General features: G+C 38.8%; 4 protein-coding genes across 6 annotated transcripts in view; 3 read left to right on the top strand and 1 right to left on the bottom strand.

The window, feature by feature from the left end:
• The window catches only part of LOC144661077 (uncharacterized), a 111890-nt gene that overhangs the window by 62002 nt on the left and 29974 nt on the right, over positions 1-19914 (bottom strand). The window lies entirely within an intron of this gene.
• LOC144661116 (toxin CrTX-A-like) overlaps positions 3763-19914 on the top strand; it is a 285950-nt gene continuing 269798 nt past the window's right edge. Inside the window, exon 1 of the mRNA XM_078521825.1 lies at positions 3763-3775. The gene's annotated coding sequence lies outside the window, so the exon portion shown is untranslated. The remainder of the gene's footprint in view (positions 3776-19914) is intronic.
• On the top strand, positions 5571-12312 carry LOC144661104 (uncharacterized). Its single transcript, XM_078521810.1, has 6 exons — positions 5571-5637; positions 7304-7413; positions 7867-7939; positions 8670-9879; positions 11736-11877; positions 12161-12312. Exons 1-6 carry the CDS (start codon positions 5583-5585, stop codon positions 12164-12166), a joined length of 1596 nt encoding a protein of 531 aa, XP_078377936.1. The 5' UTR covers positions 5571-5582; the 3' UTR covers positions 12167-12312.
• Positions 19300-19914, top strand: part of LOC144661103 (uncharacterized) — a 249438-nt gene continuing 248823 nt past the window's right edge. The window contains exons 1-2 of the mRNA XM_078521808.1: positions 19300-19376; positions 19691-19753. Of these exons, the coding sequence (XP_078377934.1) occupies positions 19699-19753 (55 nt within the window). The 5' untranslated portion in view covers positions 19300-19376; positions 19691-19698. The remainder of the gene's footprint in view (positions 19377-19690; positions 19754-19914) is intronic.

Raw genomic sequence — 19914 nt, 5'->3', positions numbered from 1 at the left:
TTACTTGCGGACTCTTCTTGCTACCCACCTTGTTCAGCCTCTCTGTCTCGGCGGAGACAGCTGTATTAATGCGCTCCATTAGCTCCTCGTCACTCACATTCGCCTTCTCCAAGAGTGGTCTTAGCTTCAAAGCTGGGCTTACGGCTCTTATCACTGCCTCTACTACTTCGCTCTCCGAGTATCCCAATTTCACAGCGCCATCAATTTGTCTCACCAGACTGACAAATGACAGTCCCTCGTGGTGCAGTTCTCCTGCCGTTATCTGGCCATGAATCTTCAATTCACGCTTCAGGACTTTGCCAATATCCACGGTGGCCAGCTTCTGTAGTTTCTGCGTCGTTTCCTTTTCAATTTCCTAGTTGTTTTAGCAGCGGTCGTGGAGTCACCTTCCAATGGCGGCGGACCTTCCACCATCTCCACGAAACCCTCGAGACATTGTTTCTTCGCTTCGGACCCTTCACATTCCTCCACGTCCGTCTCGATTCTCTCGCGAATTTTCTTCGACAATTGCAATTTTCGAAGGCCCTCCACTGCAACTTTGAGCTTCACTGCTAATCCCATGAGCATATCCATATCCATGGCACAAATTTTCGCTTCCAGTGTGAGTTGAATCTCCTCGATTTCAGTCGTGTCAACCATTTTTCCACGTGCAAACACCACTTGAACTTCCCTTGATATTCAATCACAAACAACACGAACAAACTCTGCCAAAGCCAAGACGATAGCTCATCGATAGCACAAAGAACCCTTATAGATCCTCACGCAGCAATAACGACGAAACAGCACCATATCTCCGCTAGTAGCCATCACAAAGGCGCCATCTTGATTTCTTTCGAAACCCACACACAAACACTCGAAATTTTCCACTTCACGCCAGAGGGGGCCCAGACAAACTGTTTGTGTATGGACTGTGCACATTTACATTTTTATAGAGAATGTATGGAATTTACCGAATGGTTTGTAAAATTGCGTAAAATGGTGCAAAACATTAACAAATTTGTGCTGGATAAAGTGTTAAGTTTCCTACCTTTTGTGTAGTGTCGTTCTTTTGGCTCGAAATGGCGAATTTGAGTCGATTGAAGGGTATTTTGCTTTCGCTGTTTACTATACATCTAATTATATGGAAAGGGTGGAAACTCCAACAGCTCCAAAGTAGAACACTTCCAGCGCCGAGCCGATTTTCGACCTGATAATCCCATCCCACAGCTTTCAAACTACGCGCCAGAAAAGAGGTAGGCTTGACGAATCTTCTCGTATCATTTGATCGAAAATTTATCTAAACGGTACGGAACAAGCTCTGAAACGAAAACGGGTATCCAAAATTTTTAAGCCGTCCGAATGCGTAGCACCAATTTGTGGTGCCGAAGGGAAACGCTATTCCCCAGCCTCTTTGCGATTGGATACAATTGAACAATGGTCGTTCATGATTTTGTTTCGTGGATAGGGAGGCAAAGGCAAAACCAATAGTCAGTAGCATATGGAGTGATGTCAATGGTGCGACACAACCTAAGGACCCTCGCGCAAAAAAAATGGCAATTACGACGGCGAAGCCGAAAGCGACGCATTGTCATTTAAATATGCGTCGTTGTAACTTGTATGCGTCGAAGTAAAAAGGAGTGTGCCGTTGACGTCTGTTTATTTACTTCCAAATACACTCTTCCCGAAACACCGCTCACACAAACAATGAAAACCTTTTCCCCTTGCTTTAGCAGTCGACTGTTGATAGCCTTCACCACAAAAGATTTCCCGGTTCCTCCCTCTCCAGTTACAAGAATATTGTGCCCAGCATAGTGTAGGATTTGAGATTGTTCAGAAGTCAAGGTTTCGAACCTAGAAAATGAAGAATATTTCAGTGATTGCAGCCATAAATGTTTATATAATCAAAAACAGAAAGAAAAATAAACACGAGTACCTTGCCATATTCGTATGTCCCGAAAACAGCCCACTTTTCCGCAAACTCGCGATCGCCTACATTTTCTCCGGCTACGAAAGTCGTGATGGAGTTCGCGGGGTTTTCCCAATCAGTCGGACCTTAACATAAGAATAGCAAATCACAACAACGGTTCTGCACGAGAGTTTCACATGCATGTGGGTGTATCAGTGTTTTGCAATCTCTGTAAAACAACTAGGTGAGATGACTAAAGTCTGATATTTTTTCTAGGGCTGTAAAATATTTTTTTCGTTGAAAAATGAACGCTGTCTTTTATTTGAAGCTAGCTAGCTTTAAAAATGAAACTCATACCGACTAGATGTAGGTACTCACTCGTTTCTTAGGTCAATATGAATATTTCATAATTACTTCGCCGCATACAATTTATAACGACGCATATTTAAATGTTAATGCGTCGCTTTCGGCATCGCCGTCGTAATTGCTATTATTTTGCGCGAGGGTCCTTAGGTTGTGTCGCACTATTGACATCACTCCCTATACTACTGAGTATTGGTTTTGCCTTTGCCTCCCTATCCACGAAACAAAATCACGAAAAACCATTGTTCAATTGTATCCAATCACAAAGAGGCTGGGGAATAGCGTTTCCCTTCGGCACCACAAATTGGTGCTACGCATTCGGACGGCTTAAAAATTTTGGATACCCGTTTTCGTTTCAGAGCTTGTTCCGTACCGTTTAGATAAATTTTCGATCAAATGATACGAGAAGATTCGTCAAGCCTTCCTCTTTTCTGGTGCGTAGTTTGAAAGCTGTGCGATGGGATTATCAGGTCGAAAATCGGCTCGGCGCTGGAAGTGTTCTACTTTGGAGCTGTTGGAGTTTCCACCCTTTCCATATAATAAGATGTATAGTAAACAGCGAAAGCAAAATACCCTTTAATCGACTCAAATTCGCCATTTCGAGCCAAAAGAACGACACTACACAAAAAGTAGGAAACTTCACATTTATTCGGCACAAATTTGTTAATGTTTTGAACCTTTTTACGCAATTCTACAAACCATTCGGTAAATTCCATACATTCTCTATAAAAATGTAAATGTGCACAGGCCATACACAAACAGTTTGTCTGGGCTCCCTGTGTTCACGCTACTACTTTCGGGCTCAAAACCCGAGCAGCGTGTCACGTCGGGGTCACCAAAATGTTACGCCGGTAAACTTGCTGTTTATCGGTCCCAAAGCGCAGCAAAACGAATAAAGAACTCAGAAAACTCTTGACTCGTTCGTGGTTTATTTCAACTCCGATTTCTCTTCGCTTTACAAAGATTTCAATGTCACGTGATAACCGCATGGTCACCAAATATGGAAAACCTGGCTCGCCGGAACCGGAAATATCAAATAAATTTATATGGGGGGTCATTTTCTACTCGTCACACTCCCAAAGTGTAATAGGAGAAAACTCATTGAACTAAGAGTGTTTATTAAAAACAAATTTAAATGAGGGCTGCCTAGAAATTATAGCTATGAGCAGTCACAAGCGTTGTATAAAAGAGTATTATCTGTTAAATAGAAAGGAATTGCCATTAAAGACTCTGCGATTTGAAATATTACCTTTACTTTACTATTCTTTCCCTTTTTCTTTTATTAAACAGCATCAAAAAGCAACACCCGGACGCTATTGTTATTACTATATTGGTTTTGACTTTAAGTTTTTAATTTTAATAAATGGGAGTTGACAAGTTGCGTACCCGGCTGATTACAATCTTTGCTATTTGAATTATGACACCGGTAAAGGTGGTAACATTTTTACGAGCCGTGAACACATTATGAGAAAAAGGCTAGCTGAAAACTTGCGCAGTAACAAAACACCTTGCCTGGCTAACAGTAAGGTAAGTTAAATTTGACGTTCATTGGCCATGAAATACTTTAATTTGACACCAACTGATATTGAAGGTTTTAGTATCAACTCCTGCCTACAGCTACCATACACTTGATGCGAAGTTATCCCAGCCTTTTTCTGGTTTTATCGTCTGGAAACAATGACCGTTGTGAAGAAATTATTCAACATGACACGAGCGTGGGACAAAGAAAAAATTTGAGTCCCCGACGGGAATCGAACCCATGGCTTCCCAGATACCGGTTGGGCGCTCTAACCAACTGAGCTACGAGAGACTCGTTGTGAGCTGGGCCATTTACTAGGTTGATATATGAACCATATATATAGAGCACAACACATTTTCCCACGTTTTCTGACATATCTTCGCTTAGATCAAACTGAAACGTCCACATCATCCATCCATTTCTCGCGCCATTTCCATCCATTTCTCGCGGGAAAGTGTGTTGCGCGGTGTTCATTGTGTAGGCCGAATGAATCCGCGAGTATACGATAGAGAACTTTCTTACCGTTATATTTTAGGCACGATGTCCTCAAACGTCATCTAAATTCTGTGAAATTGTGGAAAATGAAAAAGGTGAACGAAGAGACCCGGAAAATTTCGAATGATATTCCTTGTGCAAGTCCAATTTGCTCGTTTCTGTTGTTTTCGGATGAATCTTCGGCCGTCAACATCAAGAATACAATAACTTTAGCAAATGCCGGATTGTGTATAAACGAAGCTAACCACTGCATCAAAGTCCTGGATTTTATGACAGAAAATTTCATGATGTTTATCAACTTACTTTCTGAGCGCAGTTTCGATAGATTCTGTGTCGGCAAGGTTTAGATCTTTCCGTAACTTATACTTTGCCCTTTTCAGTCGCTTAACTATGATATGAAGTACATTTAAGCTTACGCTTACATGTCAGTTCCATTTTTTTGTTCCCCTGAGTTGGTTTTATTTGCTATGGATTTACCGATTATGGCCGTAAGTTGATTTTCCTTGGCCGTATAAAGTCGATTTCTAATCCCTTGCCGTGATGTTATGTCAGATGAGAGTTTATTTCTTATTGCTATGAATTTATTCCCACTTTCAGCCTTATAGAAATTCATATAGTGTAAGTGACGTTTTTCGAAGTGCTGAACGAAGACAAAGCAGAAAGCTCAAACAAAATAAATTTAAACTAAACCTGCTCTGAAAAACATGTTTACCGTATTTTTTTTGAAGTAGTTCAAACAGTTATTTTTGCGTTAGTGTAGCCCACCTTTACACTGAATAACTAAACTGAATAGAGATAATTTATGTACGTTTAAATTTGTTAAAACTGTGCACTCGGTAAGAAAAAACACCACCGATTTAGCCCAGATATTAAAGTTTTAAATTGCGTTTTTGAGCAACCCACTTGAGTGCATCGATGTTAAGACAAATACAGGCGATATTTGTCCACGAAATATATTGACAACTCTTTTGTAAAAAGCAAACCGATAAGAGGATCGTAAAACTATTTTCTTTTCTTAGGAAGCAGAGAATTAACTCTTAATTAATTTTTAGGCCATAAGTTGTTCTGCTTCGAGATTATTATTTTTGTTGTACCTTAAGACATTCATTTTAACCATGATGGCTTGTCTTGCACCTATGGGCCAGTGTATACATTAAAGCTTTGACCGCATATTTATGAAAATGGAACATTGTTATCTCCAGAAAAAATTAAATAAATTAAAGGGGAGCTCCGCTTTTGGCTTGCCTAAATCTATATATTAGAAGAATTTACTTTTGTAATGTAAAATATGAGAAATTTCTTTAACATGCAGGTGACGAAATGAAGTGCAGTTCACTACTTATTATTTCAGTGTTTGTGGTGTTCCCTATACAAGGTACGTGTAAACGTAATGGCCCAAGAGAAATAAGAACCAATTTAAACCCTGGTGTCATGGCTTCTTCGCCTAAATGTTGAGGATGGTAACGACCACGCATAGTATTTTTCCTTCATTCATTTTCTTATTACTTTTAATTTGAAGAAAACCTCAAAACAATAGTTTTTTGAATAAGAAAACTAGTTATGTTGGTTTCGATCGACAAAGATTATTAGAACGGTTTAAGAAAGACAAACTTGGAGAAAACTTTCTAAATTTTTCCAAGATGTGTTGTCCGTGATGAAGCTCATTAACGACCACCCACAGCTTCGCATAAAAGTTAAAACCTAGACTTGTTCCCTTTTTTAAGCGCGTTTTAAAACGGGAAAACGTGATGTGACTGCTTAGATTTTGGAGAATCTAAAAGAATAATCCTTAAATTATATAAAATCATAAATTTTATGGCGAACAAAAGCGATCTGTTTAAGTTATGAGCGATTTTCGAAAGCCTTCGTTTTTAATAAAATGCGATTATTTTTAAAATGCCACGGTGAATTTTTTTTGTAATTAAATCAAAATGCTGCCTTAAAGTTACTCACAACAGCTTACGGGATAATCCACTCCGTAGATTTCCTGAACGAGTGACTTCTTTATTTTGCCTTTAAAACTGTTGTGTTATGTGTTTGGTTTGACCGTCCCATAAATGTGATACTTATAATAACCCAGTACCAGCCAGTTTTGAGGCTGATGCCTCCATGTTGAGTGTAAAGGTTAAAAAGATCGTGTATATACATCAAATGTTAGCAGTAAATGCAGATGGCTGGTTTTCATCCGAATTTCTGAAAATATCAAACAATAAACGTAATTTCAAATTGCGAAAAATTTGTGGATTTGTTTTGCATTTTTTATATGCAGCTAGAACAGGATATTGCAAAGTTTTGTGCCAAATTTCAGCGTCTTCCTTTCATACGGTTTGAAGAATTCCGGTCGAAACGTCAGGTAGATTTAAAGGAAAAATAAAGAAGTCGCTCGTTCAGGAAATCTACGGAGTGGATTTTCCTGTTAGTTTTTGTGAGTAAACTTTACCTGTTTGGCAGCGTTCTGAGGTAATTACAAAAAAATTCTCCGTAACATTTTAAAAATAATCGCATTTTATTAAAAACGAAGGCTTTCGAAAAGCGCTCATAACTTAAAAAACGCACTTAAAAAAGGGAACTGTCAGCCTCATAAATACCCGCGGGCCACCTTAAACAGCAACAAACATTCCATTACAGTCCACTCTTATTCTTTAAATACTCTAGCTGATTTATGCTCTCGTCCCAAAGTTCTGAAAAGAAATAACCTGTTTTAAACTCATGTTTATTTAACGCAGCTTTTAGTTAATAAGGTCATTGTATGATCTATCAGTTTTACTCCTATTTTATTTTGTATCGGATTTTGCTTTCTTTTCTTGAACATGTTGCGCTCTAAATTTACTTTTGGTTTAAAATGTCTCAAACCAGTTTGATTTCGATTTTTCATTGTCTCCTATTCATTATCAATCTGAAACAAGCAACAATTGGCAGGCAACTGTTAGTCTCATATTTTATGTTAAGTACAAGGCACTACTGTTGAGTGGCTCTCGCGTTGTTTGTGGATTTGGTTTATTTGCATTGCTTCATTTCCTTGATTTCGTTCCCGCATTCAGGGAGTTCTGGAAGGAAGAGGAAAGTTGAACAACAAGGCAACGAAGAAGACATAACTGACATCCTAACAAGTGAAGGAGAAGAGGGCTGGCTTGAAAAGGTCCTTAAAAAGGTACAGCATAAAGCCATAAACCATAGTTAGAGCATGTTCACTTTTAGAAATGTTTTGATACGGAAACCTGCCAATAACCAATTATCCATTGAAGGCTCGAATTTCACCACCACGGTGAGCGGAGGGCCGCTGTGAGCTCCGCTTATATTGCCGGTTGTGTTAAACTGCTAGCAAAATATACGGCAATTACGGTGCGGTAAATCTGTACTAGCTGAAAAGCCTAACAGGAAATCATGCAGTCCTATAACCTGCTTAAATATAGTCGAAAGACTTGTCCTAATATAGCACTTTGAACACGGCATCAGTGTCAGTACCCGCAGAGGCCTGCGAAGGTCGAGGAAGCTTCTCGCCTAATTGTACATGATCATTTTACCCGGCAATCGATAAATCGGTGTGACCAAATACTTATCTACGTTATGGTTTGATCATATTACTTCTTTTATGCATCTCCAGGCAAAAGCGAAACACGGGAAGAAACATTGGTCCAAGAATGAAAGAGCCCAGGACAAGTTCCACGACAATTCCCGTGAGCAATTGACTGATATGAAAATAGATAGATAAACAGACAAACAGATATAGAGATCTACCTACAGACAGACAGACAGCCAGACAGACAGACAGACAGACAGACAGAATGCAACAGAAAAATTGACAAAGTAGTTAACTAACTGATACAGCGATTTATGGAGATCAATTCTATTCTTCATCCACACGTAAAAGAACGTCGAGGCTGGAATTAAACGTATTTTAACAACAAGCTTAGAACATACACCAGGCTAACAGTCAGATGAGTATAAGAATTTAGTAACGCTATGTTGCGTTGTGAGCCTCTGTGATCAATAACTTTTTAAAGGCAAATTTATTGAGAGTTGGTTGTCGCGACATCCTGGATTGTGCGCGACACCAGAAGAAAAGTCAGCTTAGAATGAGATTAGCTTATTGACAATCAGTTGACCTTATTTGTAAATTCAATACACATCCGCTTTTTCGAGTGGTAGAGACAGTGAAGCAGCGTTGCCGGGGTTCAAGCCCCCTACCTGTCATAAGCTAGATGGAAATGTTCTCGGTAGTCCCGAGTTCAATTCATCGGTCACATTTGTATACAGCCAACTGGTCTGCCTTGTGCTAACTGCAGTGTTTGTTTTGTCCTGTTTGAGTAGCATGCCTGGAAACATTGTAGCACTTCTCATGTAGTCAAGGCTTGCCTTCTGGATGAAATGAAACATGTGTTTTTCACTTCTGTCTTCCTCATCTAGCTCCCAGTAACGCTATTTCTAATCTGACTGGCTCACTTAACAAAATGACGTCCAACAAGAACGAGGGATGGACTACTCGGGCAAAGAACGGACTCAAAGAACTAGAAACCCATTGGCTTCAGACTCCAAAAATACGACGTGGAGAAATTGCCGGAGCTCTGAACGCAGCTGCCGCAAAGTTGGAAAAGTTCGCCAATGCTGGAAATGATCCCGTCGGTGCCATTCGCGGTGCTATTGATATAATAGCTACTTTCTCCAGCATAGCTGGGCCACATGGGCAGATTATCGGTGTAGCAATCAATTTCATTTCAGGTTTTCTAAGTCTTTTTGGGAAAGGGACTTCCCCAAAACCCGTCAGTGAAGTGGTCAGGGAAGAAATCGAAAAAAGGTACTCTCGAGATCTAAGTAACCAAGCTGAAGGGGCCATTTCCGCTTTCCAAAAATCCAAAGAGTTTTTGAACGGAGTTGCTAAATCTGGAAAACAACTCAGTGATTCTGAAACTACTTCACTCTCAGCCCATGTTCCAGTTTATTATGGAGTTGAATTTATGGGAACCCTGGCTAACGAGATTCGTAACATTATAAGAGGAAACAAGAGAAAGGAAGGCAAAAAATGCTTGAAGTATATCGAGCTATACGTGCGACTGGCAATTTTGAAAGATGTCATCTTGCAACAGATGGCTGCTTTGATTTCTGATTCGCAATCAAACATCCGTAACGGTGTTTATGAGTTCCAAAATAGTCTCCGAGCAAGTGCGAAAGCTCTCTTTAAATTTCTTTACGAGTCCGACATCGGTAGCAATGTCATTCCATATTTTGATCCAGATAAATACGAACTTACTGACGCATTTATGCTGGAGGTTCTAGAAATAGACAATTATGACCGTTCCCTGGCTGGGAATTACTCCATAAACGTAACGGTGGGAGGCAGTGTTGGACAAATCGGGTACGACCCGGACAACCCGTATGGAGTTAGCCGGGCAGAGGGCCAAATTGCCATCCTTATGTTTGGGAGCGACTACTACTGGAAGCTTGTACCTCATGGTAAAAACTTGTTTAGTATCGTCAACCAGTACACCTGCCCAAAAAAAGTTCTTTGTGACGCGTTGTTGACTTGGAGCATGGTACCTGCAGTTGCGCATTTTGCAACCATAGAACACGATGACCCTAATCTGTGGGAGATTACAAAGGCCAAAGATCGTGGCTACAGGTAACTAGTTGTTTAAACACTTTTCCTGAATTTTTTACCGATTCAATCGTAAGGCCGAACCATCAATGATCATATAATATCCTATCAAACAAAATCTGGAGAAAGGGTAAAACAGGCAGGGTATTATGGGATGGGGACGGTGAAGGTGAAGTCTTGTTCTATTCCTAGATTTCGCTCGCCAAGATTTTCAATATGACGGGTCCACGATCCAATTGGAAAACTCAGAGACTCAAAGGACAGTACAGAATGCAATATGGCCAATCAATCGACAGCATGATAATAATTTTCCAGGGTAATTTCGCTTGAGAATAAGTCAAATGAGTTCACCTTTCAGTTCAGTGTTGAAGCAGCAAACGTGATATTTGTGCTTTTCGTGCAAAGGTTTGTAACATGATACCTTTGTTTTTCTCTTAGACTGCTATGATGCGTTTAAATCTAATTAAATTAACGCCACGGATTTTACAAGAATCATACCGCATTGTCCCCTTCAGCATTTAGAAAAAGACCTAAAAAATTACAAATTTTCAGAACAGTGCACGAGCAGAGCACAAACTATTAATTACAAAGCATAAAATGTCGAAATTGCGACTTTTCCCCCGAAATTGTCGCTAAAATTGCGGCTTTTTCCCCGAAATTGTCGCTAAAGCATTTCGTGCACCAGATCATGCTCTCGCCACGGTCTGGTGAACACGTCACACGCTCACTCAAGCATGAAGCCGAGAAGCACGTAGTGTGAAGATTTCTTTCAAGAAATGTCGGAACCGTCACGAAAGCATGTTCAAACACTAAAGCGGCAGAGGTTTTACAAAATAAAACGGAGGTTAGTTCAACCGATGGAGAACAAATCAAAGGAAAGGAAGTGACGGATGTAACATGATATTGTTCTTTTTCTCGCAGATCGCTGTGATGCCTTTTAAGTCTAATTAAATTAACGCCACGGATTCTACAGGAATTCAACCGCATTGAAAAAGCACACCACGTTAGGCTTTAATACAAAATTTCTAAACACGTCCCTGTTATTTTAATTTTCGATAGCTTGAATTTCAGTTTGATATTGAAACAGCAAACGAGATACTTTTGTTTTTGTCAAAAACATGTAACATACTTTTGTTTTTGTCGAAAACGGATGTAACATGATGATATGGTAACGTGATTTATTTTCTGCAAACAAGGCGACATTGATTATAACACAGATATTATCAATTAATTATGAGATGCTAGATCACCTTTTCTAAGAAAACAGCGTTGCCATATCAAGAATTATTTCACATGAACTGCTATGACGCCTTAGTGTCTAATTCAATTAATTTGTGGTTTTAACTTGGGGCCACGGAGTCTACACGAATCCTTCTGCAGAAAAAAAAAACGCAATGTTCGTGATGTAGACTGATCTGCGTATGCGTTTAGCACAAAGTATTTTTTTCCAGAAAGAATTGTACCACAAGGAGAGCATAGTGCTTTCTGAAACAAATATATACCTTGAGTTCTTCAATTGTAAGTATCGTAATGTACTCCCCGATTTACCAAGGGCACACGGTCAGGTGCTCTCCATCCCCTCCCCCCTTTACAGAAATAATTAATTAATTGATATTAATTAATTAATTGGTGATTAAAAGTTTACACCGCGTTAGCGGTTTAGTGGTTTAGTGATTTAGTGGTTTAGTGGTTTAGGGGTTTAGCAAACGCCAACCCACCAAACCATCACAATAGTGCATTCTGCACTAAAAGGGAGAGTAGTCGCAATGTAGTTGCTTTCTAGAAAAGTTCTTGTAATAGGCCTCATGCACGGTTAGTTCACTTACGATAATTTACTTGAAGTCTTTCTCTGATCTGGACCACTGCTGTGTTTCATACAGAATAAAAAACAAACGGTGGTGCAATACGAAACCACCGCAGGAGATGTGTAATGCAGAACTATCTTATGCTAAAGGCTGGCTTCACCCAAAGTATCTCGTTACCATGACAAAGGATGGCGGAAAGACGTGGGGATTAAGAAAGGTTAATAACAGTCAGTTGAAGAAATCTTTAGCTGTTGCTTTGTACTAGACTGTTTTTGTAAAGGCGATATCAGTTTAGCTAATACCTAACACGGGGAAGGGAGGTCAAACTAGAGGAAAACACTTCCTTTACTGATCTTAGTGCTAGCACATCATTATCCAACAAATTTGCGACGTTTTTCAGCTATAAACGGTATTTTAGAGATATAAAAATGAGGAAAATGAGTATCTGGCTATTCTGTATAACGAACTTATTACGAAAAACGTTTTTTTTACCTTTTTAGGTGTAATGAAACCGTTTCCAGTGGAATGGCGCGACGTGGAATCACATATGTAACCGCCGTAGTATTCTAGACAACCCAAACAGTCGTAATGTTTATTGAAGTCATGTAATAAACTCGGGAAGAGAGTATTAAAGACCATAACTTACGTTCGAGTTTGCTTTGATGTTTTTTAAGTAGTACAGTTAGTATTTTTTCCTGAAGAATGGCCCTGGAATATTGTGAGGAGAGCCCGAGTTTCCTTTGCGCGAGTTACATATGAGCGAATACAAAATAAGGACAAGTCGTCAAATTTTGTCAGAAGACACTCCAAAGGTCTGAAATTTTATGTATTGTTAAGGAAAAATCACGATTTTCCCTTGTTAAAAACAGAAACGCGCGCCCGATTGTGTTCTACCAGCAAATAGACTACAATGAGAGACCTGGGATATCCAATAGTTTGAGCTTTCTTCTATTAAAGTCACTTTTGCAAAAAAAAAAAATATATAAAGCATGTGACTTAGACCTAGAAAGATAGTTATCATAGTAAAGCATAGTTTAGCATAGTATTTATTTTAGAGGTTTATTTTTAATTTTCCAGGTGCATTATTGATAACAGCACTTTTTATGCTGATTAAGTTACCCTGGTAAAATATCTTTTTATTTTAAATTAAAATTTGGCCTCAGGTTGCGTATAGTATAAGTTCGACGAAACTGAGAAAGAAACGACAAAAAGTGACCGTAGTCGTGCTTCGTTTATCTTATGGAACACATTACCGAAAGGGTCTTTTTAATGGCAAGCGATTTTGAGTTATTCTGTGCCCACTGTGTTGAGTATTATGAAAATCAATTCCCTGTTCATCGCAGAACTGCTCCCTTTGAAGTTGGACACACTGCATATGCTGGGTAGACACCAAACTAAAGAAACGTTGACAAGCACATTAAAAGTATAAACTATAAACGACGCGAACCAAATGTTTACTGGGAAATCGGAACAAAGTAATGGGGCAAACTTTCTACGGCTGACAGATCAGCCAAGACACTGCAGGCTTTTACATGTATTCGCAAAAGGGATATAACTCGCTTCATGGACACCGGCTGTAAGGGCTGCATCCTATGCTGCACATAATGCCTCTCAAGTCGTCATATTTTTTTTTTAAACAATTAGTTAAAGATTTTAACATTTTTCTATATCATAGATTATAATAACATTTTTATATGACATATATATTTTTATTGTATTTATATTAGTATTAGTGTAGTTTTTAGTTTTTAGCAGTGTCCCCTACCTAATTAGTATGGTGTTATTCCCAGGCTATAAGGTTTTTGACACTTAAATAAAGTTTCTTATCTTATCTCATCTCATCTCATCTCATCTCATCTCATCTCATCTCATCTCATCTCATCTCATCTCATCTTATCTTATCTTATCTTATCTTATCTTATCGTCTTTGACCTTTTGAACATTGCAAGATAGGTTTTGTACATAATGCTCTTGAAGCGTTCAAAGGAAGAAAATACCTTGACTTTAAATAAATGGAATATTAATAAACTTACCAATGCGGTCTACCCAGAATTTCATTCGGTCTCAAAGTTCATGGTTTATGCTTTTCAAAGGGTCAACATTTCTTCAATTTGGTGTATGCCATAGTCAACTCTCCTCCATTTTTACTCTTTCGGTAAGCGCACCAAGGGTGGTCACTTACATAAATGTTCTCTGTACATCAAGCGGTCACCCTAGGGAAATTATCAACTGACGCAAAAACGGTGTATTAAACTTTAGCATGTTATTCGAAGAAGAAAAAATGTAATTCGAAATTTATCACATAATGTCAAGATTATTAATTTTTGTTGATGATGTACATTTTAAATTTTAATGCCCAATGTGATTTAGGATAAGTAATTGACCGTGCAAGGGAGGTAAGCTACAACTGAAATAAGCATGACCCAAGCCGGTAGAAACAGCTGTCTACGATTGCATTTTGGCTTTCAGTTTGTGCTCTGTCATGCCGATGTTGCTTTAAGTGTTCTACGTAGTATCAGCCTTGCTTATTTCATTTCTGTTTTTGGCTGATTAGATCTTTAACAGATTCTACCTAAACCAACAGCATTTTCAATCGTGGTCCTGTGCTTCATTTCTTCATTTTTAAAACAATAATGATTATTCAAGAGAATAATTATTCAAGAGAGTATAAAGCGTGGTGAATAATCTCTACTGTTTCCATGGAGGAACGTTGTCCCTCCGGGAGTTGCACTCACCCTGACGCTATTTTTTGCCAATCGTTTATATATAGAAAGTTGTCCCTGCTGACGAAGCCACAATGTGGCTTTTCTCGATTTTCGAATGCTGTTTGTTGTTTTTCGCTATGAGGGCTTGAAAGGTTCGAGGAGGCGAACAGACAAACATACACTCAGGATAATGGTCAAAACTATTGAACTCATGAACTCATGTATCCCCTCTTACCAACCTTAAAAGATGGTTTCTTGTTTGTATAGTACCCACTCTATCAGAGTAGAAACTAAGAAAAAGATTCAAACCTCCTTGTGCCATTCTTCCAGTAGTGCAAGCTTCATTCACACCTACTATGAAAGTCTCAACTCGAATTTTGAGGCCAATAAATTTTATCCATTTGACTAATCACACAGGTGGTATCCCGCATAGCCAAAATACCCTTACACAACGTGGATCCTCGTGCACTCGTACACTTATTATGACCACTTCCCTAAATCGAAACCATGCTTTAATGCCTGTCCCCAAAGGATTCTGAGAGATCCTAGATACTACCTCATATAACATGTCCTTCTTTATATAACAATAAGAAAAACTGAAAAGTCACACAAAACAAGCTTGAGAATGTTAACCATACAATTAAATGCAACCGCTCACAATTTATAAGAAAAAATGTCTAAAGGATTTTTTTGCTTAAAACTCAACAATGTTCTCCGTTCAACATATGAGTTCATCATCAAAGTTCACTGTCTTTTTGTCACAAAATCCTTGAGTCTCGAAGGGCAAACACCGGTTCTCCCGTTTCTAGAAACGGTCTGCTGTGGTTGCAGAGTCTCCGCATCTTCTGCCGCAGGGATCCTTGGCTGAGGGCTTTCACAGCTCTGTGTCATTGCCTGTGACTGTTTCATAAAAGAATCTGCCCAGGTGGGTGGTTACTCCATATTCGTAGCGGTCTGGTTCTTCGCACTGCTATGAGTGTTCTCAGGTATGACCAGTGCTTGACTAGGATCTTGACGAATGAAGTTACGATTCGGTCAGCAGGCATCCGCTCTTTGTTTCCATAAGAAATGAGCGTGGTAAAACTTTTGCAACACACGATCCCTTCTCCAATGGGGGCTTTAGGGTTTGTTGGCTGAAGCCTTACTGGTTCTCCTACTTGGAGCTTTGACAGAGGTGTTGCATGCTTGTCAAATGCTGCCTTGCCTGCTGTCTCTTCCTTTTGAAGTGGTCATAAACTCCAATAGCAACCTCAGGCTTGAACAATGCTTCCGCTGTTGGGATGGTGGTTCTAGTCCGTCGAGACAACAGCTTTTGGACAGGGCTCCATCCATTGCTGTCAGGCGTGTTACGCCACTCAAGGAACTACATCTGCAGGTTTTGTTATCTCGCTTCGCCTTCTTTACAAGATTATTTGCAATTTTTACTGCAGACTCAGATTTCCCATTGCTTTGACTGTGTAAAGGTGAGGTGGTAATGTGTTGGAATTCCCATTAATAAGCAAACTTGGCAAAGAGCTTACTGGAATTCTGTTAATCATTGTTGGTCACCATGTCAGCAATACCATGACGTGCAAAGTGGCACTTGGTTGCTTTGATCACTGATTTTGCGGTGGTATCAGCTTACAGATCTAGCCCAGAGTAGTCACTGTAAAAGCCCAGAGTAGTCACTGTAACAGGCGAAGACTATAGCCAAGTACCAGCTCCTTTTCTATTGGAGGGTATCGGCGCTTCACAACGAGCAAGACCTTGAGGCAAACGCCACCGATGAGCGGCTCCCCATTGACGTGCTACAGACGTTCAGTTTGTTGGTGGTGGTCGATACCGATTGTTTCAAATCCAACCTTAGAAAACTTTAAAGGAAACTGACCATTTCTCGAAAAAATTAATCGCATTAACTCTGAAGCAGTAGCCTACGGTTGTTCTCTTTGAAACCTGCAACGTTCGCAGCCGGATTTGCTTTGTTTTACGTAACGTTACGTTCTGGTTTATACAGTGATTTAGAAATATATTGTTCCTTTTTCTTTTGGCTTCTCTATACTCTAATTATATTTGTTTAAAATGTACACTGGTATACATTGTATGAAAAGAAAATCAGTAAACACCACTTTTCCTTATTTCCGGTCATTTGTTTTCAGCTCTCAATGACTCGAACTCCCGATAACTCGAACCATTTTCAATTTCCCTTGAAGGTTCGATTCATCGGGATTCGACTGTATTTACATTGCTTTTGTCGTGTTTGGGCCATCACGCTTTAAGAATGAGGAATAAACATGTTTAGCGTGTTTGGGCTCTCGCGCTTTAAGAATGAAGAATAAACATTTGTTTAGAGTGTTTCGCGTGATAGCGTGTGTAAGCTATCACGCTTTCTTACTAATGATATGCCGTTCACCAGCCGTACGACCCGTAAACCATTGTTTCACCAATTGTACGAGTCCTACGAGTCGCAAGATTGGAACGAAAAAAACATTGCGCGAAATTTAAACACACGAAAATTAATCCCATATCATATATCAATACCTTTAAAAATACATTTCCGTCTTGTTTTTGACTAGCACCCTTCCTCTGATTACTGTTTCGAGCTTGTATATTGGTTCAAAACCTCTTTAGTATAGTCACTAAAGTTTCCGTTTGCAGGTTCCTTGTACTTACATTGTGCCAGACCTTTGCGAATTCCAGTGGTTCCTTAGTCTAAAGACTGAACCCAAAAAAAATTGAGAAAATCGCGAAATTTAATACGCTTTTTTTCTAATTTTTTCTTGCAATCGCGAAAATTAAAACTCGCGAAATTCAGCTCTCTAATTTTCGCGAAATTAAGTACGCGCGAAAATTAGTAACAATAAGGTATGTTATTACCAGGCACACAACGATTGGAAAATCTCCAAAAAACTGAACAAATTCGGTGATTTCCAGATTAGTCATTAACGCGACGTTATCTAATTCAGTATGATAATATGGTCACAAAAGAGAAAAATTTAACACAGTACCACTACATGAAGAGAATCCTTTAAGGAGTAGTCTTTGACGAGATTGGTATTTTAGAATTTTAGATTTTTGGATCGATGGATACGGATAGGTAATACAGACAAAAAGACAGAACAGGAAGACAAACGAATTCGAATGAACGGGGTGGACGAGCCAAGTGGGAGGACAAGCACTCAAGACGTATCGCTAAATAACTTTCCTCTCTTCTGATTTTACAACTGTACCCGCTCCTTCGCGCGCCTATTGCACTACAACAATCACGTTACCTTTTGGAAGGGTATGGTACTTTTGTTATTAAATTTACCTTATTTGGAATCTAGGAAAATGGAATCGTGCCAGGTTTAAACAGTTTTGCTAAAACATCTCAGCATTTTCACGTCAAAACTAAACATAACCCTGTACACTTGGGTTACTGTAAGTCATTGGAACATGTCGGACATTTCGTAAAGTGCACTGCCCCTTAAAAAGGAAACCCAATGGAATAGGGGCGTTTAATTAAAAAAACACATTAAAACGGGTTTTAACTAGAAATTAAAGCTATGGGCAGTCACAAGTGTTGTATTAAAAAGTGTTTATCTATTAAATTGAAAGGAGTTGTCATTGAAGTCACTGCAGTCTAAAATATTACTTTTACTGTACTCTTCTTTTATTTATCCTTAATAAACAGCAACATAAAGCAACATCCGGACACTAGTGTTATTACTATAGTGGTTTTGACTTTTAAGTTTCACTTCTAATATGATTAAATTAACTCTAAACAAAGGTAACAATCATTATTTTTAATTCAAAATTAAACATAACTAGGTATACCACGCTTACTTCAAGTAATAGGAACAGGGCGGAGCATTTCGTGAAGTGCATCTCCCGAAATAGGAGAAACCAACTGGAAAAGGGGCGCTTAATAAAAACACGTTAAAATGGGAGCTTAAAAGAAATTCAAGCTATCAGCAGTCAAAAGTGTTACATTAAAAGGTATTTATCTGTAAAAAGAAAGCCTCTGCAATTTAAAATATTACTTTTATTTTACTCTTCTCTACTTTATCACTAATTAAACAGTAAGATAAAGCAACACCCGCGCAGTGGCTTCTTTCTTTATAATTTGTTTAATTGCAAATTCACTGCGAGGATCCTTTCCTTACTTTACATCTTATCTGCAGCTTACATATATGAATTCTTTCATACACTTATTATTCTATTTCTTTCACGAGAAAATATGAACCCACAATTCAGGACCGTAAGTAGCAAGAAGCAAGACGAGGCACTAGATTTTAACCCAAAATTAAAAACAAAATACTTTTATCTGGGAAAATAATCACCATTTGAACGAGATTGATTTTTCTAAAGAAATACTTCATGAAAATGCTTTGCTGTAAATAGTGTTTCGGGGCTTTTAGATTTCAAAATGTTTTGGGGTGCATTCCCCCAGACCCCGCTTGTGGCTTGTGCTTTGGGCGATCGCAGATTCTGCCTCGTCTATGCCAAAAGCCTGGCTACGGCCGTGAAATTGACCTTGCTCCCTAAGTGGAATGGGAGAAACTCATCGAACTAAGGGCGTTTATTAAAAACACATTAAAATGGAAGCTACCTAGAAATTATAAGTATGGGCAGTCACAAGTGTTGTAATAGTACTTTCTGTTAAAAAGAAAGATTCTGCGACTTGAAATATTTCCTTTACTATACTTTAATTTTCTTTCCTTTTTCCTTTATTAAACAGTAACACAAAGCAACACCCGACACTATTGTTATTACTATATTGGTTTTGACTTTAAGTTTTACAATTTTAATAAGTGGGAGTTGACAAGTTGTGTGCCCGGCTGACCACAATCTTTGCTATTTGAATTATGACACCAGAAATGGTGACAACACTGTTCATGAGCCGTGAACACACAGCAGGAGAAAAAGGCTTGGTGAAAACTGGCGCAGTAACAGAACACCTTGCCTGGCTAACAGAAAGGTAACGAAGTATTAAGTATAAACTTCTGCCTACAGCTACCATACAATTGATGCGAAGTTATCCCAGCCTTTTCTGGTATAGTTGTGTTTTGTTAAATTTTTCTGCGTCAAGTCGTATCACTTACTATTGTCTTGTTGTACATGTGTCGGCGAGGTTAAGTTGTTATTTTTATTCAATGTCGTTGTAACAGAAGAAGCTAGAAGAAATCTGGTTGCAAAGGACTACAATATGTCAGTAACTCTATTATAAGTTCCATTGTTAGGACGATATTCCTTCATTGCGAGGACGTGATATTGGTATTTACAACTTTCTGAAGTTTAACATATTGTAACTTATTTTTTAGAGGAATTTAGTTTTGTAATGTAAAATATGAGAAATTTCTTTAACAGGTGACAAAATGAAGTGCAGCTCACTGCTTATTATTTCAGTGTTGGTGGTGTTCCCAATACAAGGTACGTGTAGACGTAACAACAACCCAAGAAAAATAGGAACCAATTCAAACCCTGGTGTCATGACTTCTTCACCTTAATGTTGAGGATGGTAACGACCACCCACTGATTTTATCAGCGAGAGTTGATGTTAAAAGAATTAAAGGAGATATACCATGGTATTT

The sequence above is a fragment of the Oculina patagonica genome, chromosome 7, assembly GCF_052425735.1.
Source record: "Oculina patagonica isolate OP01 chromosome 7, crgOcupat, whole genome shotgun sequence".
Lineage (NCBI taxonomy): Eukaryota > Metazoa > Cnidaria > Anthozoa > Scleractinia > Oculinidae > Oculina > Oculina patagonica.
Note: the sequence above shows the minus strand (reverse complement) of the source record. Positions and strands in the feature narration are given on the sequence as shown.

Coding starts and splice junctions, on each gene's coding strand:
- LOC144661104 (XM_078521810.1), top strand. CDS start 5,583: ATGAAGTGCAGTTCACTACTTATTATTTCAGTGTTTGTGGTGTTCCCT. Junction 7,414..7,866: donor TTGAAAAGGTCCTTAAAAAG/GTACAGCATAAA, acceptor ATGCATCTCCAG/GCAAAAGCGAAACACGGGAA. Junction 9,880..11,735: donor GCCAAAGATCGTGGCTACAG/GTAACTAGTTGT, acceptor TGTTTCATACAG/AATAAAAAACAAACGGTGGT.